The sequence below is a fragment of the Chlorocebus sabaeus genome, chromosome 22 (genome assembly GCF_047675955.1).
Source record: "Chlorocebus sabaeus isolate Y175 chromosome 22, mChlSab1.0.hap1, whole genome shotgun sequence".
Taxonomy (NCBI): Eukaryota; Metazoa; Chordata; class Mammalia; order Primates; family Cercopithecidae; genus Chlorocebus; species Chlorocebus sabaeus.
Window position 1 is genome coordinate 59,880,037 of NC_132925.1, and position 15,976 is coordinate 59,896,012.

The window sequence follows — 15,976 nt, forward strand, 5'->3', positions numbered from 1 at the left end:
AGCCACGACAGCAGGCACCACATAGGGACGAGAAGGGCACAGCCAGGCTGGGCTTGCTCACCTCAGGGATGCAGTCCTCATGGGTCACCACGCGAACGATGTCATCCAGCGGAAGCAGGGAGTTGCACTTGATCTCTGTGTAGACGTTCTTACCCTCCGTGCACACAGCCAGAAGCTCGACCAAGTGGATATGGTACATGAGAGGGCTGTTCTCATCCATCCGATCCCGCTCTGACCGCATCATCTGGATCAGAGTCTGGAAAGAGGCTCTGTCGTTGTAGAACACGAGGACGTCCTCTCCTGAATTGACCAGCTACATAAAGAACAGGGTGGGTTTAGATTACAAGCTTGCAGGGGTGGGGCAGCATGAAAAAAATCTATTCACAGAGAGATAGAGAGGTTCTGTTAGCATTTATCTTCCCAAATCAGTCTTACCTATTTTGACTTCATTCATTTATATAACTGAACAACTAGAAATCTTCGGCATCGTAATTTTAGTCCACAGATACAGAAATACCACACGGGCCCTAAAAAGCTATTAGGGGGAGAGAAAGTCTGCATACCAGCATTAATGTATCAAGTGGAAATAGAGATTGCAAGCTTGCACTTGTATTTCCAAAGCTACCAATGAGGCTATGATATTTCTTTTTAAATGTTTCCATCTTATTTTATTTTATTTTTTGAGATGGAGTTTCACTCTTGTTGCCCAGGCCGGAGTGCAATGGCGTGATCTCGGCTCACTGCAACCTCCGCCTCTCCGGTTGGTTCAAGCAATTCTCCTGGTTCAGCCTCCTGAATAGCTGGGATTACAGGGATGCACCACCACGTCTGGCTAATTTTGTATTTTTAGTAGAGACGGGGTTTCTCCATGTTGGCTAGGCTGGTCTCGAACTCTCAACCTCAGGTGATTCACCCACCTTGGCCTCCCAAAGTGCTGGGATTATAGGTGTGAGCCAGTGTGCCCTGCCTCCATCTTATTTTTATGCTTTACAATGTATCCCCTTTACAATTCTTTCATCTGCCATCTTATCTCTTCAATCACAAATTACTTTTAATTAAGATATGCCTTCCCCTCCACACTTACTCTTCAAAAAGTTGAGGCATTTCTGTTTATAACTTGTCCCCTAAGATGTGGCTTCTTGCAAATCTATTTAAGAATAAATCAATTTCATCAGCAGTACATGAAGTACAAAAAAAACTGAGAGGGCTGGCACAGAAGTCAAAATAAACATGGTCAATACTTACTTCTGACTAAATTTTATGAGCTCTAATTATTAGATGCCAGATACCAAGATAAACTCTTTAGATGAACTTCCTAACCTCACTGTATCTCAGTTTCTTCATCTGTGAAACCGGGACAAATACAATAGCTAACTCACAGTACTATGTATATTAAATAAATTATTATAGACAAATTGCTTAGGACTGTGCCTAGAGTATGGCAGCCTTCCAAAAAGTGTTAGGCATTAATGTCATCGTTATCTCATTTACTCCGCATATCAACTCTTTAGAGTGAAATCTGCTGTATCTTCATTTTATAGAAAAGTTCACTGAGGAGTTGAGAGGTCAAGTAACATATCTCATGGCACCCTTCGGTGAAGGGGTTCAGGTGACATTTGTATCCCAGGTTGAGCCGATTCCCTTTTTTTTTTTTCTAAGAGACAATGCCTCATTCTTTTGCCCAGGCTGGAGTATAGTGGGTGCCATCATAGCTCACTGCAGCCTCAAACTCCTGGGCTCAAGGGATCTTCCTCTGTAACTGGGACTACAGGCACATGCCACTACACTCAGTTAATTTTTTAAATTTTTTGTAGAAACAAGGGTCTTACTATGTTGCCCAGGCTGCTCTCGTACTCCTGGCCTCAAGTGATCCTCCTGCCTCAGCGTCCCAAAGAGCTGAGATTACAAGCATAAGCCACCATGCCGGCCCCAACTCTTAATCACACTACCCTCCCTGCCAATGGAACCATATACATAGACAAGATTGTAAGTCAAAGTGAATCCGTAATAAACCAAGTAAGACTTTTCCTTGATTGCATACACCAACTGCTCCTCAAGAAGCATCAGGCAAAATTTTTTCAATCTAATTAATTATGTGAAAAATTTTTAAAAATTCATAATCCAAAAGAATGGAAGTTGTTCTGGCTCATTGGGTCCTGACTACATTTTATCTCCATTCCCTATAATTCAGTTCCTTATTCCTCTTTCTGTCCCCTGTCAGAAAAACCCAAGCCATCCTTCCTTAGAGCAAACTGGTTGCTATGAAATATCAGATCAGATTCTTGCCTATATCTACAACTTAAGCTCACACAAGAGATGACACACACATATGCACACACAATTACTTTCTGTCCTTCTGTATGGCTCCTGAAGAGGGTGCAAGTTCATACAGATAAGATTAAATAATTTTAAAATTTCTACAGAACACCAGATAGAGGTATATAGAATATATAACAATCACCTCAGCCATAACCATGTCTTGGCATTTTTTAATAAATTTCCCTTCTGCCTTGACAATTGTCTGTAAGAACTTTATATACTGGACGTTCCGACCGTGAGTCTCTATGCAGTGAACGAAGTGCTGAACGACTCTCTCGTTGATCTCACTGCAAAGCTGGAAATTGTTCATGAAGATGTGCTGCATGGTTACTGCCTCCAGGATCTGACACAAGAGTGAGGAAAAGAGCACAGGGACAGGTCAAAAAGCTGATAGAACAGATTAAAAAGTGAGAAAAAGAAGAGTCCACTGAAAACACACACAAGGGAAGCATTTAAACCCATGAAGATAGATTTCTCTCATTCTTGCTTCTGCACTACCTTTTTAGCAAGCTTTTTTCACTGACATATAAATAAACATACAGAAAAATACACAACTTATTAGCATTCAGTTGAACAGATTACAAAGGGACCTTGAGTACCCAGATCAAGAAACAAAACAGGTCTCCTTTATGCCTTATCTCACAATTTAACTACTATTTTGACTTGTATAACTAGATTAGTTTTGCCTGTTCTTAAACCTCTTGCACTCTTTTTCACTGATATATAAGTTCCATTGCATGAATATATGACAATATCTTTATTCTATGGTTGAAGGATATTTGGAGTAGGATCCAGTTTTAATAGATAGAAACATTACTAGTATTATAAATACTAGAGTTGCTGTGAACATTCTTACAGATGCCTTCTGGTGTACTTAAATCCATACTTCTGTTGGGTCCAAGAATAGAATTGCTGGGTCACAAAGTATGAGTATGTTTGGCTTTAGAAGATACTGACAGCTTTCAAAAGAGGTTAACAACTTGCATTCTACATTCCAGCTGTTCCTATCCTGGTCAACACTTAGTATTGTCAGTCTTTTAAATTTTAGTCACAGCTTACTGTGGCTAAACATAACTTAATTTGCATTTCTCTAATGTCTAATCATGTTGAACACCTTGTCACATTTATTGGCCATTTGGATATCCTCTCCAACAGGGTGTCTGTTCAAGTTTTTTGCCTTTACATTCTTATTTATTTATTTGAGATAGAGTCTTGCTCTGTCACCCAGGCTGGAGTGCAGTGGTGCAATCTTGGCTCACTGCAACCTCCACCTCCTGAGTTCAAGCTATTTTCCTGCCTCAGCCTCCAAGTAGCTGGAATTACAGGTGCTCACCATCATACCCAGCTAATTTTTGTATTTTTAATAGAGACAAGGTTTCACCATGTTGGCCAGGCTGGTCTCAAACTCCTGACCTCAAGTGATCTGCCTGCCCTGGCCTCCCAAAGTGCTAGGATTACAGGCATGAGCCACCACACCTGGCCTATTTTTAAAAGGTCAACTTTTTCCTTAGTGACTTTTTTGAGTGTGTTATGTATATTCTGGATATGAATTCTTTGTTGAGAACGTGCATTGCAAATGTCTCTTACTCTCTGCCTTGCCTTTGGATGCTCTTAATGGTGTCAGTGGACAAACAGAAGTTCTTAAAAGAAGTCCAATTTATCAATTTTCAAAAATAATTAGTGTTCTTTGCATACCTTGTAAGAAAATTTTGCTTACCACACAGCCATGCATATTACCTTCTAGAAGGTTTATTTTTCACTTTTTACCCACAGTTATTGAGTTTTACGTTTGGGGTGAGGTGAAGGATTTAATCCTTTTATCTTTTGACTTTTCTTTCTTTTAACATGACACCAAGGGAACACAGGTTGAGTATCTCTTATCCAAAATGCTTGGGGGCACAAGGGTTTCACATTTTGGATTTGGGAATATTTGCATTATAGTCTCCTGGTTGAGCATCCCACATCCAAACATCTAAAATCTGAAATGCTCCAATGACTATTTCCTTTGAGCATCACACTGGCACTCAAAAGTTTTGAATTTTGGAGCATTTCAGATTTCAGATTTTCAGACCTGGGATGCTCAACCTTTATTATCCTACAATTCAGCACTCCTTTTCCTGGAAAGTGTTAGCAGTACTACTGAGTGAGTGTGTGCATGCACAAAGATGTCCTTTGCGGTACTGTTTACAAAGCTAAAAATCAGACATTGCCTAACTGTCCATTAATATGAGAATGGTTTTTTAAAAGTTACAGCCATTCTATGGAATGCCATTTAGCCGTCAAAAGAATGAGAAAAATTTATATCTCTCTGATTTGCAAAGGCAGCCATAATGTGTTAAGTGAGAAAAGCAGAACACAAGACAATGTGTAGAGTGCATCATTTTTCTTTGCAAAACCTATAATACATTTAATATACTTTCAGAAATATATTTAACAAACTAACAAACTAAGATGTATTACAGATATGTTTGATACGGAGATACTATATATGTATATACAGCCACAGAAAACTTTATGCATGACCTCAGGAAGATGTGGCAGGAGAGAGATTCAGCACCTCTGTATTGCTGAAGTTTGATATGATGAAGGACTTGACTAGGAAAATAGAGATATGTATCTTACTTTATCCATCTCACCTTCCTCCTTTTCCCCTCCCCAACTCCTGCCATTCCATCCCCAAAAGATGAGTATTTATGTCCTCCTGATAAGTTATGAAAATATTCCCCTTTGGAATGAATGTTGCATTATAACAAGCCCCAGAAGCCACAATAGCCAAAGAACAAGCTGTTCCTCCTCCCTCTTCCCTGCCCTCCTCCCTCTACAGATTTGCAGACTGGCCTCAAGTCTTACCCCTGGGTTGAGAAACAGGTTTATGTGTTTATGTAGCAAAGCTTGATTCTGCTGGTTGCCTGCACAGAAATTCTGCAAAAATTCATGAGCCAGCCTCATTATCTCTTGCATCTTGGTATCTTCGGCCTGTGTGGGAGGAGAGAGATGAAAGCACTGATTGCTGGGCCAGGAGACCAGCTTCTCCTATACCCAACACCTCCTGCTAACGTGGGAGTCCGAAGGTGTTTGCTGGGGGCCTGTTGTGGGTAAATATTGAGGGGCTGCACTGCTGACCCTGAAAAGAAGCCAATAACTTGTCTATGCTTACTGATGAAAGTGAAGATCTTATTTGGGTGGGAGGGAGCACTGCAGAGTGAAGGCTAATAGAAGGCATCCATAAGTCCATTATCCAGCAAGGACTGAAACTTCTGAACCCCCTACTTCTAAAGACAGGGACTGGCTGGGCACAGTGGCTCATACCTGTAATCCTAACCCTTTGGATGGATCACTAGAGGGCAGGAGTTTGAGAACAGCCTGGCCAACATAGTGAGACCCCCATCTCTAACAAAAAATACAAATAATAAAAATTTTAAAAATAAACAAAAACAGGGACTGACAACAGAACAGGGGCTGACTTCCTCACTGATGCTGAGTAGTCATTTTCCCTCTTGGGTTCACCTTTTTAAGTTGTCCAACCTATTAGACATTAACTTTTGCTATCAGCTTACATGGCGAACTAGAAATCTCCTTAGATTATACATTAGAGCAACTGTGCCTGCCATAACTCCTTTATCATCTCAAGTACAATTTTTAACCTCAGACTTAGCTTTCCCATCTGCAAAATGGGGATAATACCCTCCCTGGCATTTCACATGGTTGGATTATCTGATTCATACATTAATAGCATAAACTCAGTATTTGTAGAGTTAAATATTCTATAATAAGCCAATTCTATAAAACCCATGACCATTGTGTCCAATTCTAAACAAGCAAACATTTAAGAAAGTAAAAACAGAACAAGAATTTCTAAAATGGAAATCATCCTTCATATTTTTACAGCCCACAATAGTCTTCCTAAGTCTTCACAGCCATCACCTCATTTCAGAGGCAAGAGGATAGCAGGTAGGAATGCAGGTCCCCAAACCTGACTACGTTCCTCTTATCCCAGATCTCCAACTTCCTGGCTGTATGACCTGGAGCACATTTCTTAGCCTCTCAGTGTCGCTGTTTACTCATCCATGAAAAGGAGATAACAAAAGTGCACACTTCATATGATTGCTATGAAGATTAAATGAGAAAAGTCACATGAAGTGCTTAGACAGTGATTACTCTGTAAATGTTAGCTATTGGTTCCGGGCTAGACTGAGGTCAGTAAACTTTTTCTTAAAGGGCAAAGCAGCACATACTTTGGGCTTTGTGGGTACAGAGGGAATATCAAGGACATTATATAGGTACCTATGTGACTATTTTAAAATGTAATAACCATTCTTAGCTGACATGCTGTTCAAAATGGGTAGTGGATTAGATTTGGCCCATGCCTGTAGTTTGCTAACCCCTGGTCTAGAAAAATAATTCTGTGGTAAAACAGAGCTGTGGGAGAAAGGTGAGCTCCCAGCTTTGATAATCAAACCAAAACAGAGGAGAATTTAAAAGGACATTAATAGCAAGTCCCAGGACAACATAATGGGGATTACATTTGTCCCTTATTAACAGGAGGAGTGGCGAACCGTCTAGCTCTAAGAAATCAGAGGGCTTGGGACAGACAGCCACTGCTGGTTGACAGCAGTAACCTTAAACAGTTCCACATGCCTCCAGTCCTTCTGTATAAAAGGAATCTGCTGTGCACAAGCTAAGTGAAGAACCTTTGTGGTGTGAAGTGGATTTTTCCAAGGCAAGCAAGCCCCAAAGACATCAAGTCACAAGAGGTTACCTGTGGAGGATTCCTCCACCATACTTTGGAAGTCCGGGCCCATCCAAAAGTAAATAAAAGCATGCATGTGTACACACACATATACACACACACACACGATATTCTGTCTTTGAGTCACCAATTCCAACCACATCTGGTTATCTGTAGATTAATCCTGCTCTATGAAGGCATGACTCTCATTAGGGAAACTGATGATATTATGAGACAACACTACGGTCAGTAAATGATCCCCTCGCATTCCTTACACACGAGGAGGTAGATCAGCTTGTTGGTTCTGGTCTAAATGATAGGCAAAGTTTGGATGATATGCACACCTGTATCAACTGCAAATTAGCTATGTATTATACCTATGACAGGGATTACACTTGGACTGTATTTGTAGCTATTGAAAGGCCTGACCTGCCCAATTCATATGGTCCCCATGACTGAGGAGGAGGTTCCTTTTGCAAGAAATTTCCTAGAGTGGAAAGCGACAGGCACAGGGAAGGCAGCAGGTCCTAGCTCCACAGTGAAGTGGAGTCAGCTTCACTGTACACAGGTGTGCCATCCATGCAAGTTACTGAACCTCTCTAGCTGCAGCTCTCTCATCGAAAATGGGGCTGAAGATAGCACCACCCATCTCATCCATGTGTCTTGAGGATGGCAAGAGCTAATAATGTGTATAAAGGCCTCCGCATCGCACCTGGCACCCTGCAAGTACCTAGAAATGAGCCTTCATCAGGTGACTCTTCTCTAGCAAATCAGTCCCTCTAGCAGTTAATAGTCAACTCAAGAGACCTGAGTCTGAACCCTTTAACTCTAAACACCCCCCAAAGCCTCAGTCTCTTCATCTGCCAAGTGGGCACCACACAAATACCCCAGTGGGTCTTGTAGGCTTCAACAAATGACTTCATAAGCGTCTTGTCAGCTTACGTTCACTCAAAGCACTGTCAGCCTGCTCCTGCCTCTGTAAATCAAATACGTATCAATGACAAATACTTATGTGAAAAATTAGAGGCAAAGTACAACTTCCAACAACAGAAAAGACCTACATCAAAGCATCACCTGATAAATCCAAATACTTAAGCAAATGTCAGCATCTTAGTGAAGACCTCAAAAGTGGGCACATCCCCTGTTCCCACATGCACTTAATAGCTGGTGTTACTTAAATTGCTTGAGTCACATTGCAAATGAAATTGAAACACACCAACCCATGGGTAGACAGAGGTCTAAGCTCTGACACAGACCAAGATGTCTCTATCCAATGTGGCTTGGGAGTATGGAGAAAAAAAAGAGAGTATGGACTCTCTTTCTTTACAGAATCTTAAAACTGGGGTTGAGGATTATTCACGGGTGACTGTACTTTATTTTTCAGATGCTCTGTTTCATATCAATATCTGAAATTGCTTTGTAGTCACAATAGTCACACTGGATACATTTCTTCACCAACAATATCCAGATGTGAAGGGTTTGGGGAAACCCAGGAATCTGCCCCATCCTGGGAGCAGCTGCTGAGCGTGAGGCCCCACTCACCTTCTCATAGGGAATCTGTAGCAACTCCAGCACCACGGCGTGTGCACCCATGTTCCGGAGCAGACGCTGCTGCTGCTTCCTGCTCTTTCTCACTGAGGCACTCTCCTGAACACAGAGTTTGCTGAGCCGAATCAAAATCTAGTAGAAAGAAAGAAATCAGTCTCAGAAAACTAGGAACTACAGCTGGAAAACAGATTGCAGGGGGTGGTGGTGGGCAGGTAGGCAAAGGGGATTATAATGCATTAAAAACCTACAATGAAATTCCTTCAGTATGTGGCATTTCTGTTAATTCCATCAAGCCAAATCCATAAGGCTAAGGGCACGTCTTCCAGAATAAGCAGGGGATAATGACTTCGACAACAAGTGGGACAGTTTCAGAGATATCACTTAAAATGGAATGATCTGGCATCATTGCTGAGACCCTAGGAAGAGTTTGCTCTGGGGTAAAAGACAAAGCTCCCAGTCTCCCAACATTGAACCAGCTTAAGCAAAGGTTTCTAAAGAACTACAGCTCTCAGTGGGGACGCTGTGTGCCAGGCACTTAGATGACCCCTGACAGTTTTCTCAATTAGTCCTTTCTTCAATTGTAAAGCTTCAGAAATATGTGGTGCCTATAAAAGGTAGCACCTATAAACAGTGAGGAAGCTGAGGACACAAATAATAAGAAGAACAGTTGGGTGTGGAGCCCAGATCTGATGCCGAAATCCATGAGCTTAACCTCTGAGCTCTACTTTCTCCCTGTTAAACCACACGAAGAAAAAAGCTCAAATATGTGTACCTTCAACTTGACTATCACAAACTAAAGCTCCTTAGAGAATTCACAAAGAAGGGAAATACGGTGGTGGGGGAGGAGCTTACCTCTTTGACCACTCTGTAGTTGTAGCTGCTGGTACTTTCATGCTTTTGTGACTTGTTATTTCCCTCCTAGGAACCAAAGTGAACACAAGTGTGATCTGTACAACTCATGGGCTACTGTCAGTTTGTTACAGCTAGCATCAACCTTTATGAAAGAAAGGGAGTTCTGCACTGTTTTCCAATAGTCATGCTGGGTTTATGCCCCACTCATCTACCTACTTGCTATGGGTTTCCTTGGGAGGGGATAGTGGGCTGGGCCACGGCTAGAGAACAGGTCGATTCCCAGGTGGGTCTGTAAGGGAAACCTGGTGGTAATTCACTCAATGTCGAAGTCTCTTCTACACGGTCTGAGGCTGCACGGGAGACATAGCTAAACTTTGATTCGTAGCTTATTTCCTAGGCCAACAGCTGTGATCTTAGCGACTTAACAAGCAGATCTCTTGAAAATAAATCCCATTCTATCACATTTATACCTAAAACCAGAGGAAGATGCTCACTAGTTTCGAGAAGCCCATCCATCTACTTTGGCAGCCTAACTTGTGTTTCACTCACCTCCGTTTTCTTATGTTCATTTTCGCCAGATGCACCATCCATGGTTTCATCGGGGCCCTGCCCTTTGTACACCCAAAGCTCTGACTTTTCCACGATGGACCTCAGTTGATCCAAGTCTTGTTTGATCTGTTTGTAGTTGTCCACATCTTGGCTGGTAACCAGCAGTTGAACCTTAATGAACGCAATCCATTAGGTGCACACAACAGCTTCTTGGACAGACAACACACACGTGGGTGACCTGAGCTACCTGTTTGAAGGCCTGGAGCACCTCCTGCCTCTGGCTGAAGTGTCGGAAGAGGAGCTGCAGGGCCCCTGACACCAGGGGTGGGTAGTCATGCATCGTCAGGTGGAGCAAGACACGGAGAAAGGTTCTGCCGCCGTGATCGTCCAAGTCCAGTGGGGTGTTCTCCTCGCTAAAGGAGCACAAGGAGGGGGAAAGATCAAATGAATCACAAATGCCTCCTCTCACGTACCTTGGACCCAGATGCGCCTAACCTGGTTAGATTTCTAGCACTATGATCTCCAGACAAGCAGTTTCACTTTTCATTAGCTCCTTTAACAATACAGCCTTGCTTCATCTTCAACTATATTGTGAGGTGAGGAGACAAGTAAGATGTCATAATAAAAGATAAGTCAAATTTTAAGCCAAAGTCCCTCCCCTCCCAAAGTGACAAGACTAGCATCAGAACCAGATTCTCAACATCTACATAGGGTGTTCTGCTGGGCTTCATCTGTGGTCTGAGAACTGCAAGAGGATGTGTTTCTCTTATTAGTTTATGTAATTTTATTTTTAGAGATGAGGTCTTGCTATGTTGCCCAGGTGGAATTCAAACTCCTATGCTCAAACGATCCTCCTGCCTTAGCATGCTGAGCAGTTGGGACTATAGGTATGCACCACCATGCTTGACTATATTAAATATTAATAAGCATATCCTAGATCCAATGGCAGACTACTCCATAACTGAGCACTTCCAGTCAATTATTGGGTCTGCACCTATATTGGGTTTAGAGTCAAATGAATGACAGATGGTGGAACCTTCATGGTTGCTGGCTAATAAGAAAAGCACAGAGAGGACTTTATAAATACTGTATTCGTGCTGTGTATTCCAAAAAGGTGTGAAGGTTTCAGTGCTGTTTAATACGAGGAAAATGGCGGGAGAGCTGAGTGATCACACAGCACATGGAACCTGTATTAAGATAAACTCACAACACCTTGTTTAAGTTTCAGAAAAACATCTTCCATCACAGTACATAATGTTGCTAATTCAAATTTCACAGGTTTTACACTAAGTACGAAGGTAGACTATTAACACTGGTGGGCCCCAACAAAGTATTCAAACCCTTAGGTAGTCCCCTCCCATACTGACACTGAGCTTGGCCACGGGATTTGCTTGAACAACAAGATACTAGGAAATGCAATGCAAGCAGAGGCCCAATTAGCACTTGCATACTGTTGGTTTGTCCTCTTAGAACATTTGTTCTTTGAGTCAGCCACCATGCTGTAAAGAAGCCCAAGTTATCCACATGGACACAGAGAGAAAGAAGTCCTGGCCTTGCAGGCATCTCTGCTATAGTGTCAGAAATGTGCGTGCAACTTGGATGTGCCAGCCCCAGTTACCACCTCACTACAGTGTGACAGACCCAACAGTGACTACCAGCAGAAGAACTATCCAGCTTCATCAAGCCACAGGGCCGTGAGAGGTATTAATAAAATGGTGGTTGTTTGAATCTTTAAGTTTTTTGGAGTAATACGTTATAAAGCAATAATCAAACCAAGTGTGCTAATTATAAGAACTACGTGCACAGGGTGTTTATACCAAATTTTATACTTGTAGGTACAAGGGTTCCATAATTATAATAACGTCTTAAGTCAAAATTGACCAGTGTGGTATTTTTTAAAGGGGTTCATAGATGAATATTAGAAATCATGAAAGAACAGATTTTGCTTTTTTTGTTGCATAGCCTGTAAGGAGCTCAGGGATAAAATTACAGCCCAGCAGCAGGACATGATCTTACTAACTTCACTCTGTTTTGAGCCCCTCTCTCTTTCTATTCTTTCTTTTGATTGCATTTCCTCACTATGTAAAAATAATCTTGTAATGTAGGTATTCTGGGGTATTCTGGGAAATCTCCTTAAATCCTTTCTGTCCTAGGTGGGACACACACACACTCTCTCTCTCTCTCTCTCTCTCTCTCTCTCTGTCTCACACACTGTCTCTCTCTCCCCCTCCTCCCAATCAAGCCAACTGAGATAACTCTGACTTGAGTACTAACAGTTCCAAAGATAGCACCAAAACAACCTAAGCCCAGAGACTAAACATTTACTAACATAATAAAGGGAAGGCCTCTGAGAGCTCTGGAAGAGCAGACTTCCCAACTGTAGAACCACCTACAAAACAGTAACTGAAAATATACTTTCCTTCCTCCAAAGATGCCTTCTGCTTGTTCTTCAATGTGTTCAAAGTCAAGAGCACCTGAAAAGTTAGAACACACCACTTTAGATGCAGGAAGGCCTGCAAACATGCTGCCAGTGAACTCACACATAAGTTTTGCAGGGTAAATCTGTTGCGTTAACCCCAAATCTTCCAGGACATTATATTGCAAAGCTATGCAGAGTGACTAACCCAGATGACGTTACCTCCATATTCCACATTCCTGCCCCTTCCTCCCTCACTGCATGGTCCCCTGGTAAAGGAGAGTGATGATCTCACTCATGGAAGCTTGGGTTTGATAGATGGGATTATTTCTACTACTACCCTCTCCCTTCACCACTAGTTCCTGGGCAGGGAACAACTTCCAACATGAGTAAAAGCTGCTAGTGGACAAGAGGTCTCCTGGAGAGTTTTTTGTTATTGTTTTTATTTTGGTATTTTTTTGGGGGGATGGGTAACCATAATGCTGGAAACCTCAACTATCGCATGATTAAGACACTCCAAGATGGAAGGAAACAAGATCCAACTCAGAAGGAATCTGGGCTCTATCAATTATTCCCCTGCTCAAAAAGAGTAAGTGCCAGGAGGATGCCCTGGCACAATAATCAAAACCACTTTTACCCTTTTTCTGGAAGATACTGTTTGCTCTCCCCCATTTTCCTTAGAGCCAGGTCCCATTCTATGGCTGAAATTCCATTCTGATTCACTAACCTGGTACATTACTTGGCCCTTCTTGGCTGCTGTTTCCGGAGGATGTTTCTGAAGTCTGGGAATTGCTTTCATCAAACTCTCGCTTAAATATACACAGGAGGCAGGAGATCCTATAATCCAACCTCACATTCAAAATAAACTAAAGATTCAAGTGGAAATGGAAACAGATTGGTTACATTAACATACCACCTTGATTCTGCCAAGCCACCACACACTGGCAGGGCCTGGTATCAGCTCCATCAATTACCTTAAGCACTAAGCGAGCCAAATATTTGGCTTAGATTTCAACACTCATTTTAACAACAGCAGACTTCCATGGGGCATATGAAGTCTGCCCAGAGCACCTTAGCCTCTAGTGTAAACTTCAGCATCCTGGCAATTAATTTAACAATTAGAACACTAAATCACTCACTCCTGGCTCCATAAATGGAGTCTATAATAAATAAGACTCCATTTCAGTAAGTACTGAATGCCAACTCTGGGCCTAACACTGAGAAAAGTTGCCTGCTTTGGATTTAATATAATTAACAAAAAAAATTTGTTTTTACTATGGAAAATTAGCTTGGTTCCTATTTCCTATTTCTGGTTGTTTCCCCTGGTTTGGGTACAAACCTTTGGACACCCTCTTCTTTTGCCTCCTGTATTCCCTTACCCTCTATTCCAACACAGGGTCACTTTTCCCAGGATTACTGCTAGAACTGAAAAGAAAGATCGAGCAGCTGACATCATGTAGGGATCTCACTCACATTCTTCCTTCCATTCTTCCCTTGTCTCTGCTTAACCCTCCCAGCAACTTTTCCCAGTCCAAGGGCCATCACCTCTTCCAGAGGGAGACAGATCTCTTGGCTGCCTCCATGTTCTCAGTGAATGTGTCCTACTGACTGTTGGACATCCTATTTGCTATCTTCCCAGGGCCTCAAATTCAGTGTTGTACAAAAGCAACCATGATGGTTAATTTTAGATGCCAACTTGACTGGATCCTAGATAGCTGGTACAACCTTATTTCTGGGTACATATATGAGGGGGTTTCCAGAACAGACTGACATTTCAATCAGTGAACTGAGTAAAGAAGATCTGCTCTCACCCAGTGTGAGTGGACACCATCCAATCCACGGAGGGCCTGGATAGAGCAAACAGGTGGAGGAAGACCGAATCCACCTGTTTTGGAGCTGGGACACTCATCTTCTCCTGCCTATCAGAGCTTCAGGTTCTCTGGCCTTTGGCCTCAGACTGAGACTTATACTTTCAGCTCCCCTGGTTCTCAGCCCTGGGACTCAGGCTGAATCACACCACTAGCTTTCCTGGGACACAGCTTGCTGTGGCAGACCGGGGGACTTCTGGGCCTCCGAAGAGGAGGAACCAGTTCATAAACAACATGGAGGGATGAGCTAAGAATTTGCTCCCATTTTCTTCCCAGAAAGCCTTGGGCTCCATCAGAACGGAGGGACTGGATCTGAACAGTGCCCCTGTGACACACCCTCCCTGCCCCAGCTCCAGCTGGTGGATACCTGGAGTATCTCAATGATCTTCAGCTTGGTGTCCATGACCATGATGTCCTCCTTCTCAGGCTCTGCCTGCTTCACATTGCCTTCAGGGGCAGCAGCCATGGGAGTCATAGGCAAAAAGCCTCCTCCCCGGAGCACCACCTGGGTCATCAGCTCTCCCACGCCATGAATAGACCTCATCACGTTACTGCCTAAGAAAGGCCAGGACAGACCACGGTCACCATGTCTCCAGAGAATGCTTGGAGGCATCTGTCAAGGGGCAGGGGCTCTTTGAGATAAATTATTTAACATAACCCTATTCCAACATAATCTCAGGACCCTGGAAACCTGGAAAGGTAAATGCGCATCAGAAATCTGGGCTTCTGAGAGCAATAGAAAGATTGTGGACTTCAAAATCCCCAGAGGGGCATTTATGTGTATTAACTCGCCCATCAAATTTCATTTTTGCAAATTTTCTTTAGAGACAGGATCTTGTTCTATCACCCAGGCAGGAGTGCAGTGATACAATGATGGTTCCCTGCAGCCTCAAACTTCTGGGCTCAAGCAATCTTCCTGCCTCAACGTCTCAAGTAGCTAGGACTATAGGCACACATCACCACACTCAGCTAATTTGTTTGTTTGTTTTGGTAGAGATAGGTTTTCTCTATATTGCCCAGGCTGGTCTTGAACTCCTGGCCTCAAGCAATCCTCCTGCTTCAGCCTCCCAAAGTGCTAGTATTATAGGTATGAATCACTGTGCCCTGCCCAAATTTTACTGATCATCAACTATGTGCTTGTTATGAGCACAGAACTAGGTATATAAAGTTAACAAGGCACAGATCCTGATGCTGCTTGACCTTAGGTGCATCATATTACCTCTGAGGCTCAGTCTCCTCATCTACAAAATGGAAATAAAGGAGCTCAACAAAAGAACTAAATGGTATAATGCAACATGACTTAGCACAAGACCTAGCAAATAGAGATAAATCAATGTACTTTTTTCTGTTCTAGCTGCAGAAGACCAGTTAACAATAATTGATACATGATACCAGTATCTGCCTACTCTGACCCTAAAACAGAGGAAGAAATAAACATGCAAAGGCAGATTGTCCTACTCACAAAGTAGAAATAGCTACCAATATACAATCCTGGATTTTCTTACATCCTAAACAAATATTATTACCAAGGGCCTCACGAATGTCAAGGACAATGACAGGACATGTATTTGTTATATAAACATTCAAAGTGTTAGGTAACTTTCAAATTGTTCAACAAAATATACACATGACTCACACATAAATACAAAGGAAAGACAGCAAAATGTGAATGACTGCTGACTCAAAGTCATGGGT

At 42.4% G+C, this 15,976-nt stretch overlaps 1 protein-coding gene across 11 annotated transcripts in view; it reads right to left on the reverse strand.

The window, feature by feature from the left end:
* ITPR1 (inositol 1,4,5-trisphosphate receptor type 1) overlaps nt 1-15,976 on the reverse strand; it is a 352,224-nt gene that overhangs the window by 156,116 nt on the left and 180,132 nt on the right. For all 11 annotated transcript variants that reach the window (XM_007985074.3, XM_007985072.3, XM_007985068.3 and 8 more), the window contains 10 exons: nt 14,649-14,836; nt 13,141-13,279; nt 12,417-12,471; nt 10,245-10,410; nt 9,998-10,168; nt 9,449-9,514; nt 8,591-8,728; nt 5,170-5,295; nt 2,462-2,662; nt 62-313 (listed from right to left, as the gene is read on the reverse strand). In XM_007985074.3, the coding sequence (XP_007983265.1) occupies nt 62-313; nt 2,462-2,662; nt 5,170-5,295; nt 8,591-8,728; nt 9,449-9,514; nt 9,998-10,168; nt 10,245-10,410; nt 12,417-12,471; nt 13,141-13,279; nt 14,649-14,836 (1,502 nt within the window). The remainder of the gene's footprint in view (nt 1-61; nt 314-2,461; nt 2,663-5,169; nt 5,296-8,590; nt 8,729-9,448; nt 9,515-9,997; nt 10,169-10,244; nt 10,411-12,416; nt 12,472-13,140; nt 13,280-14,648; nt 14,837-15,976) is intronic.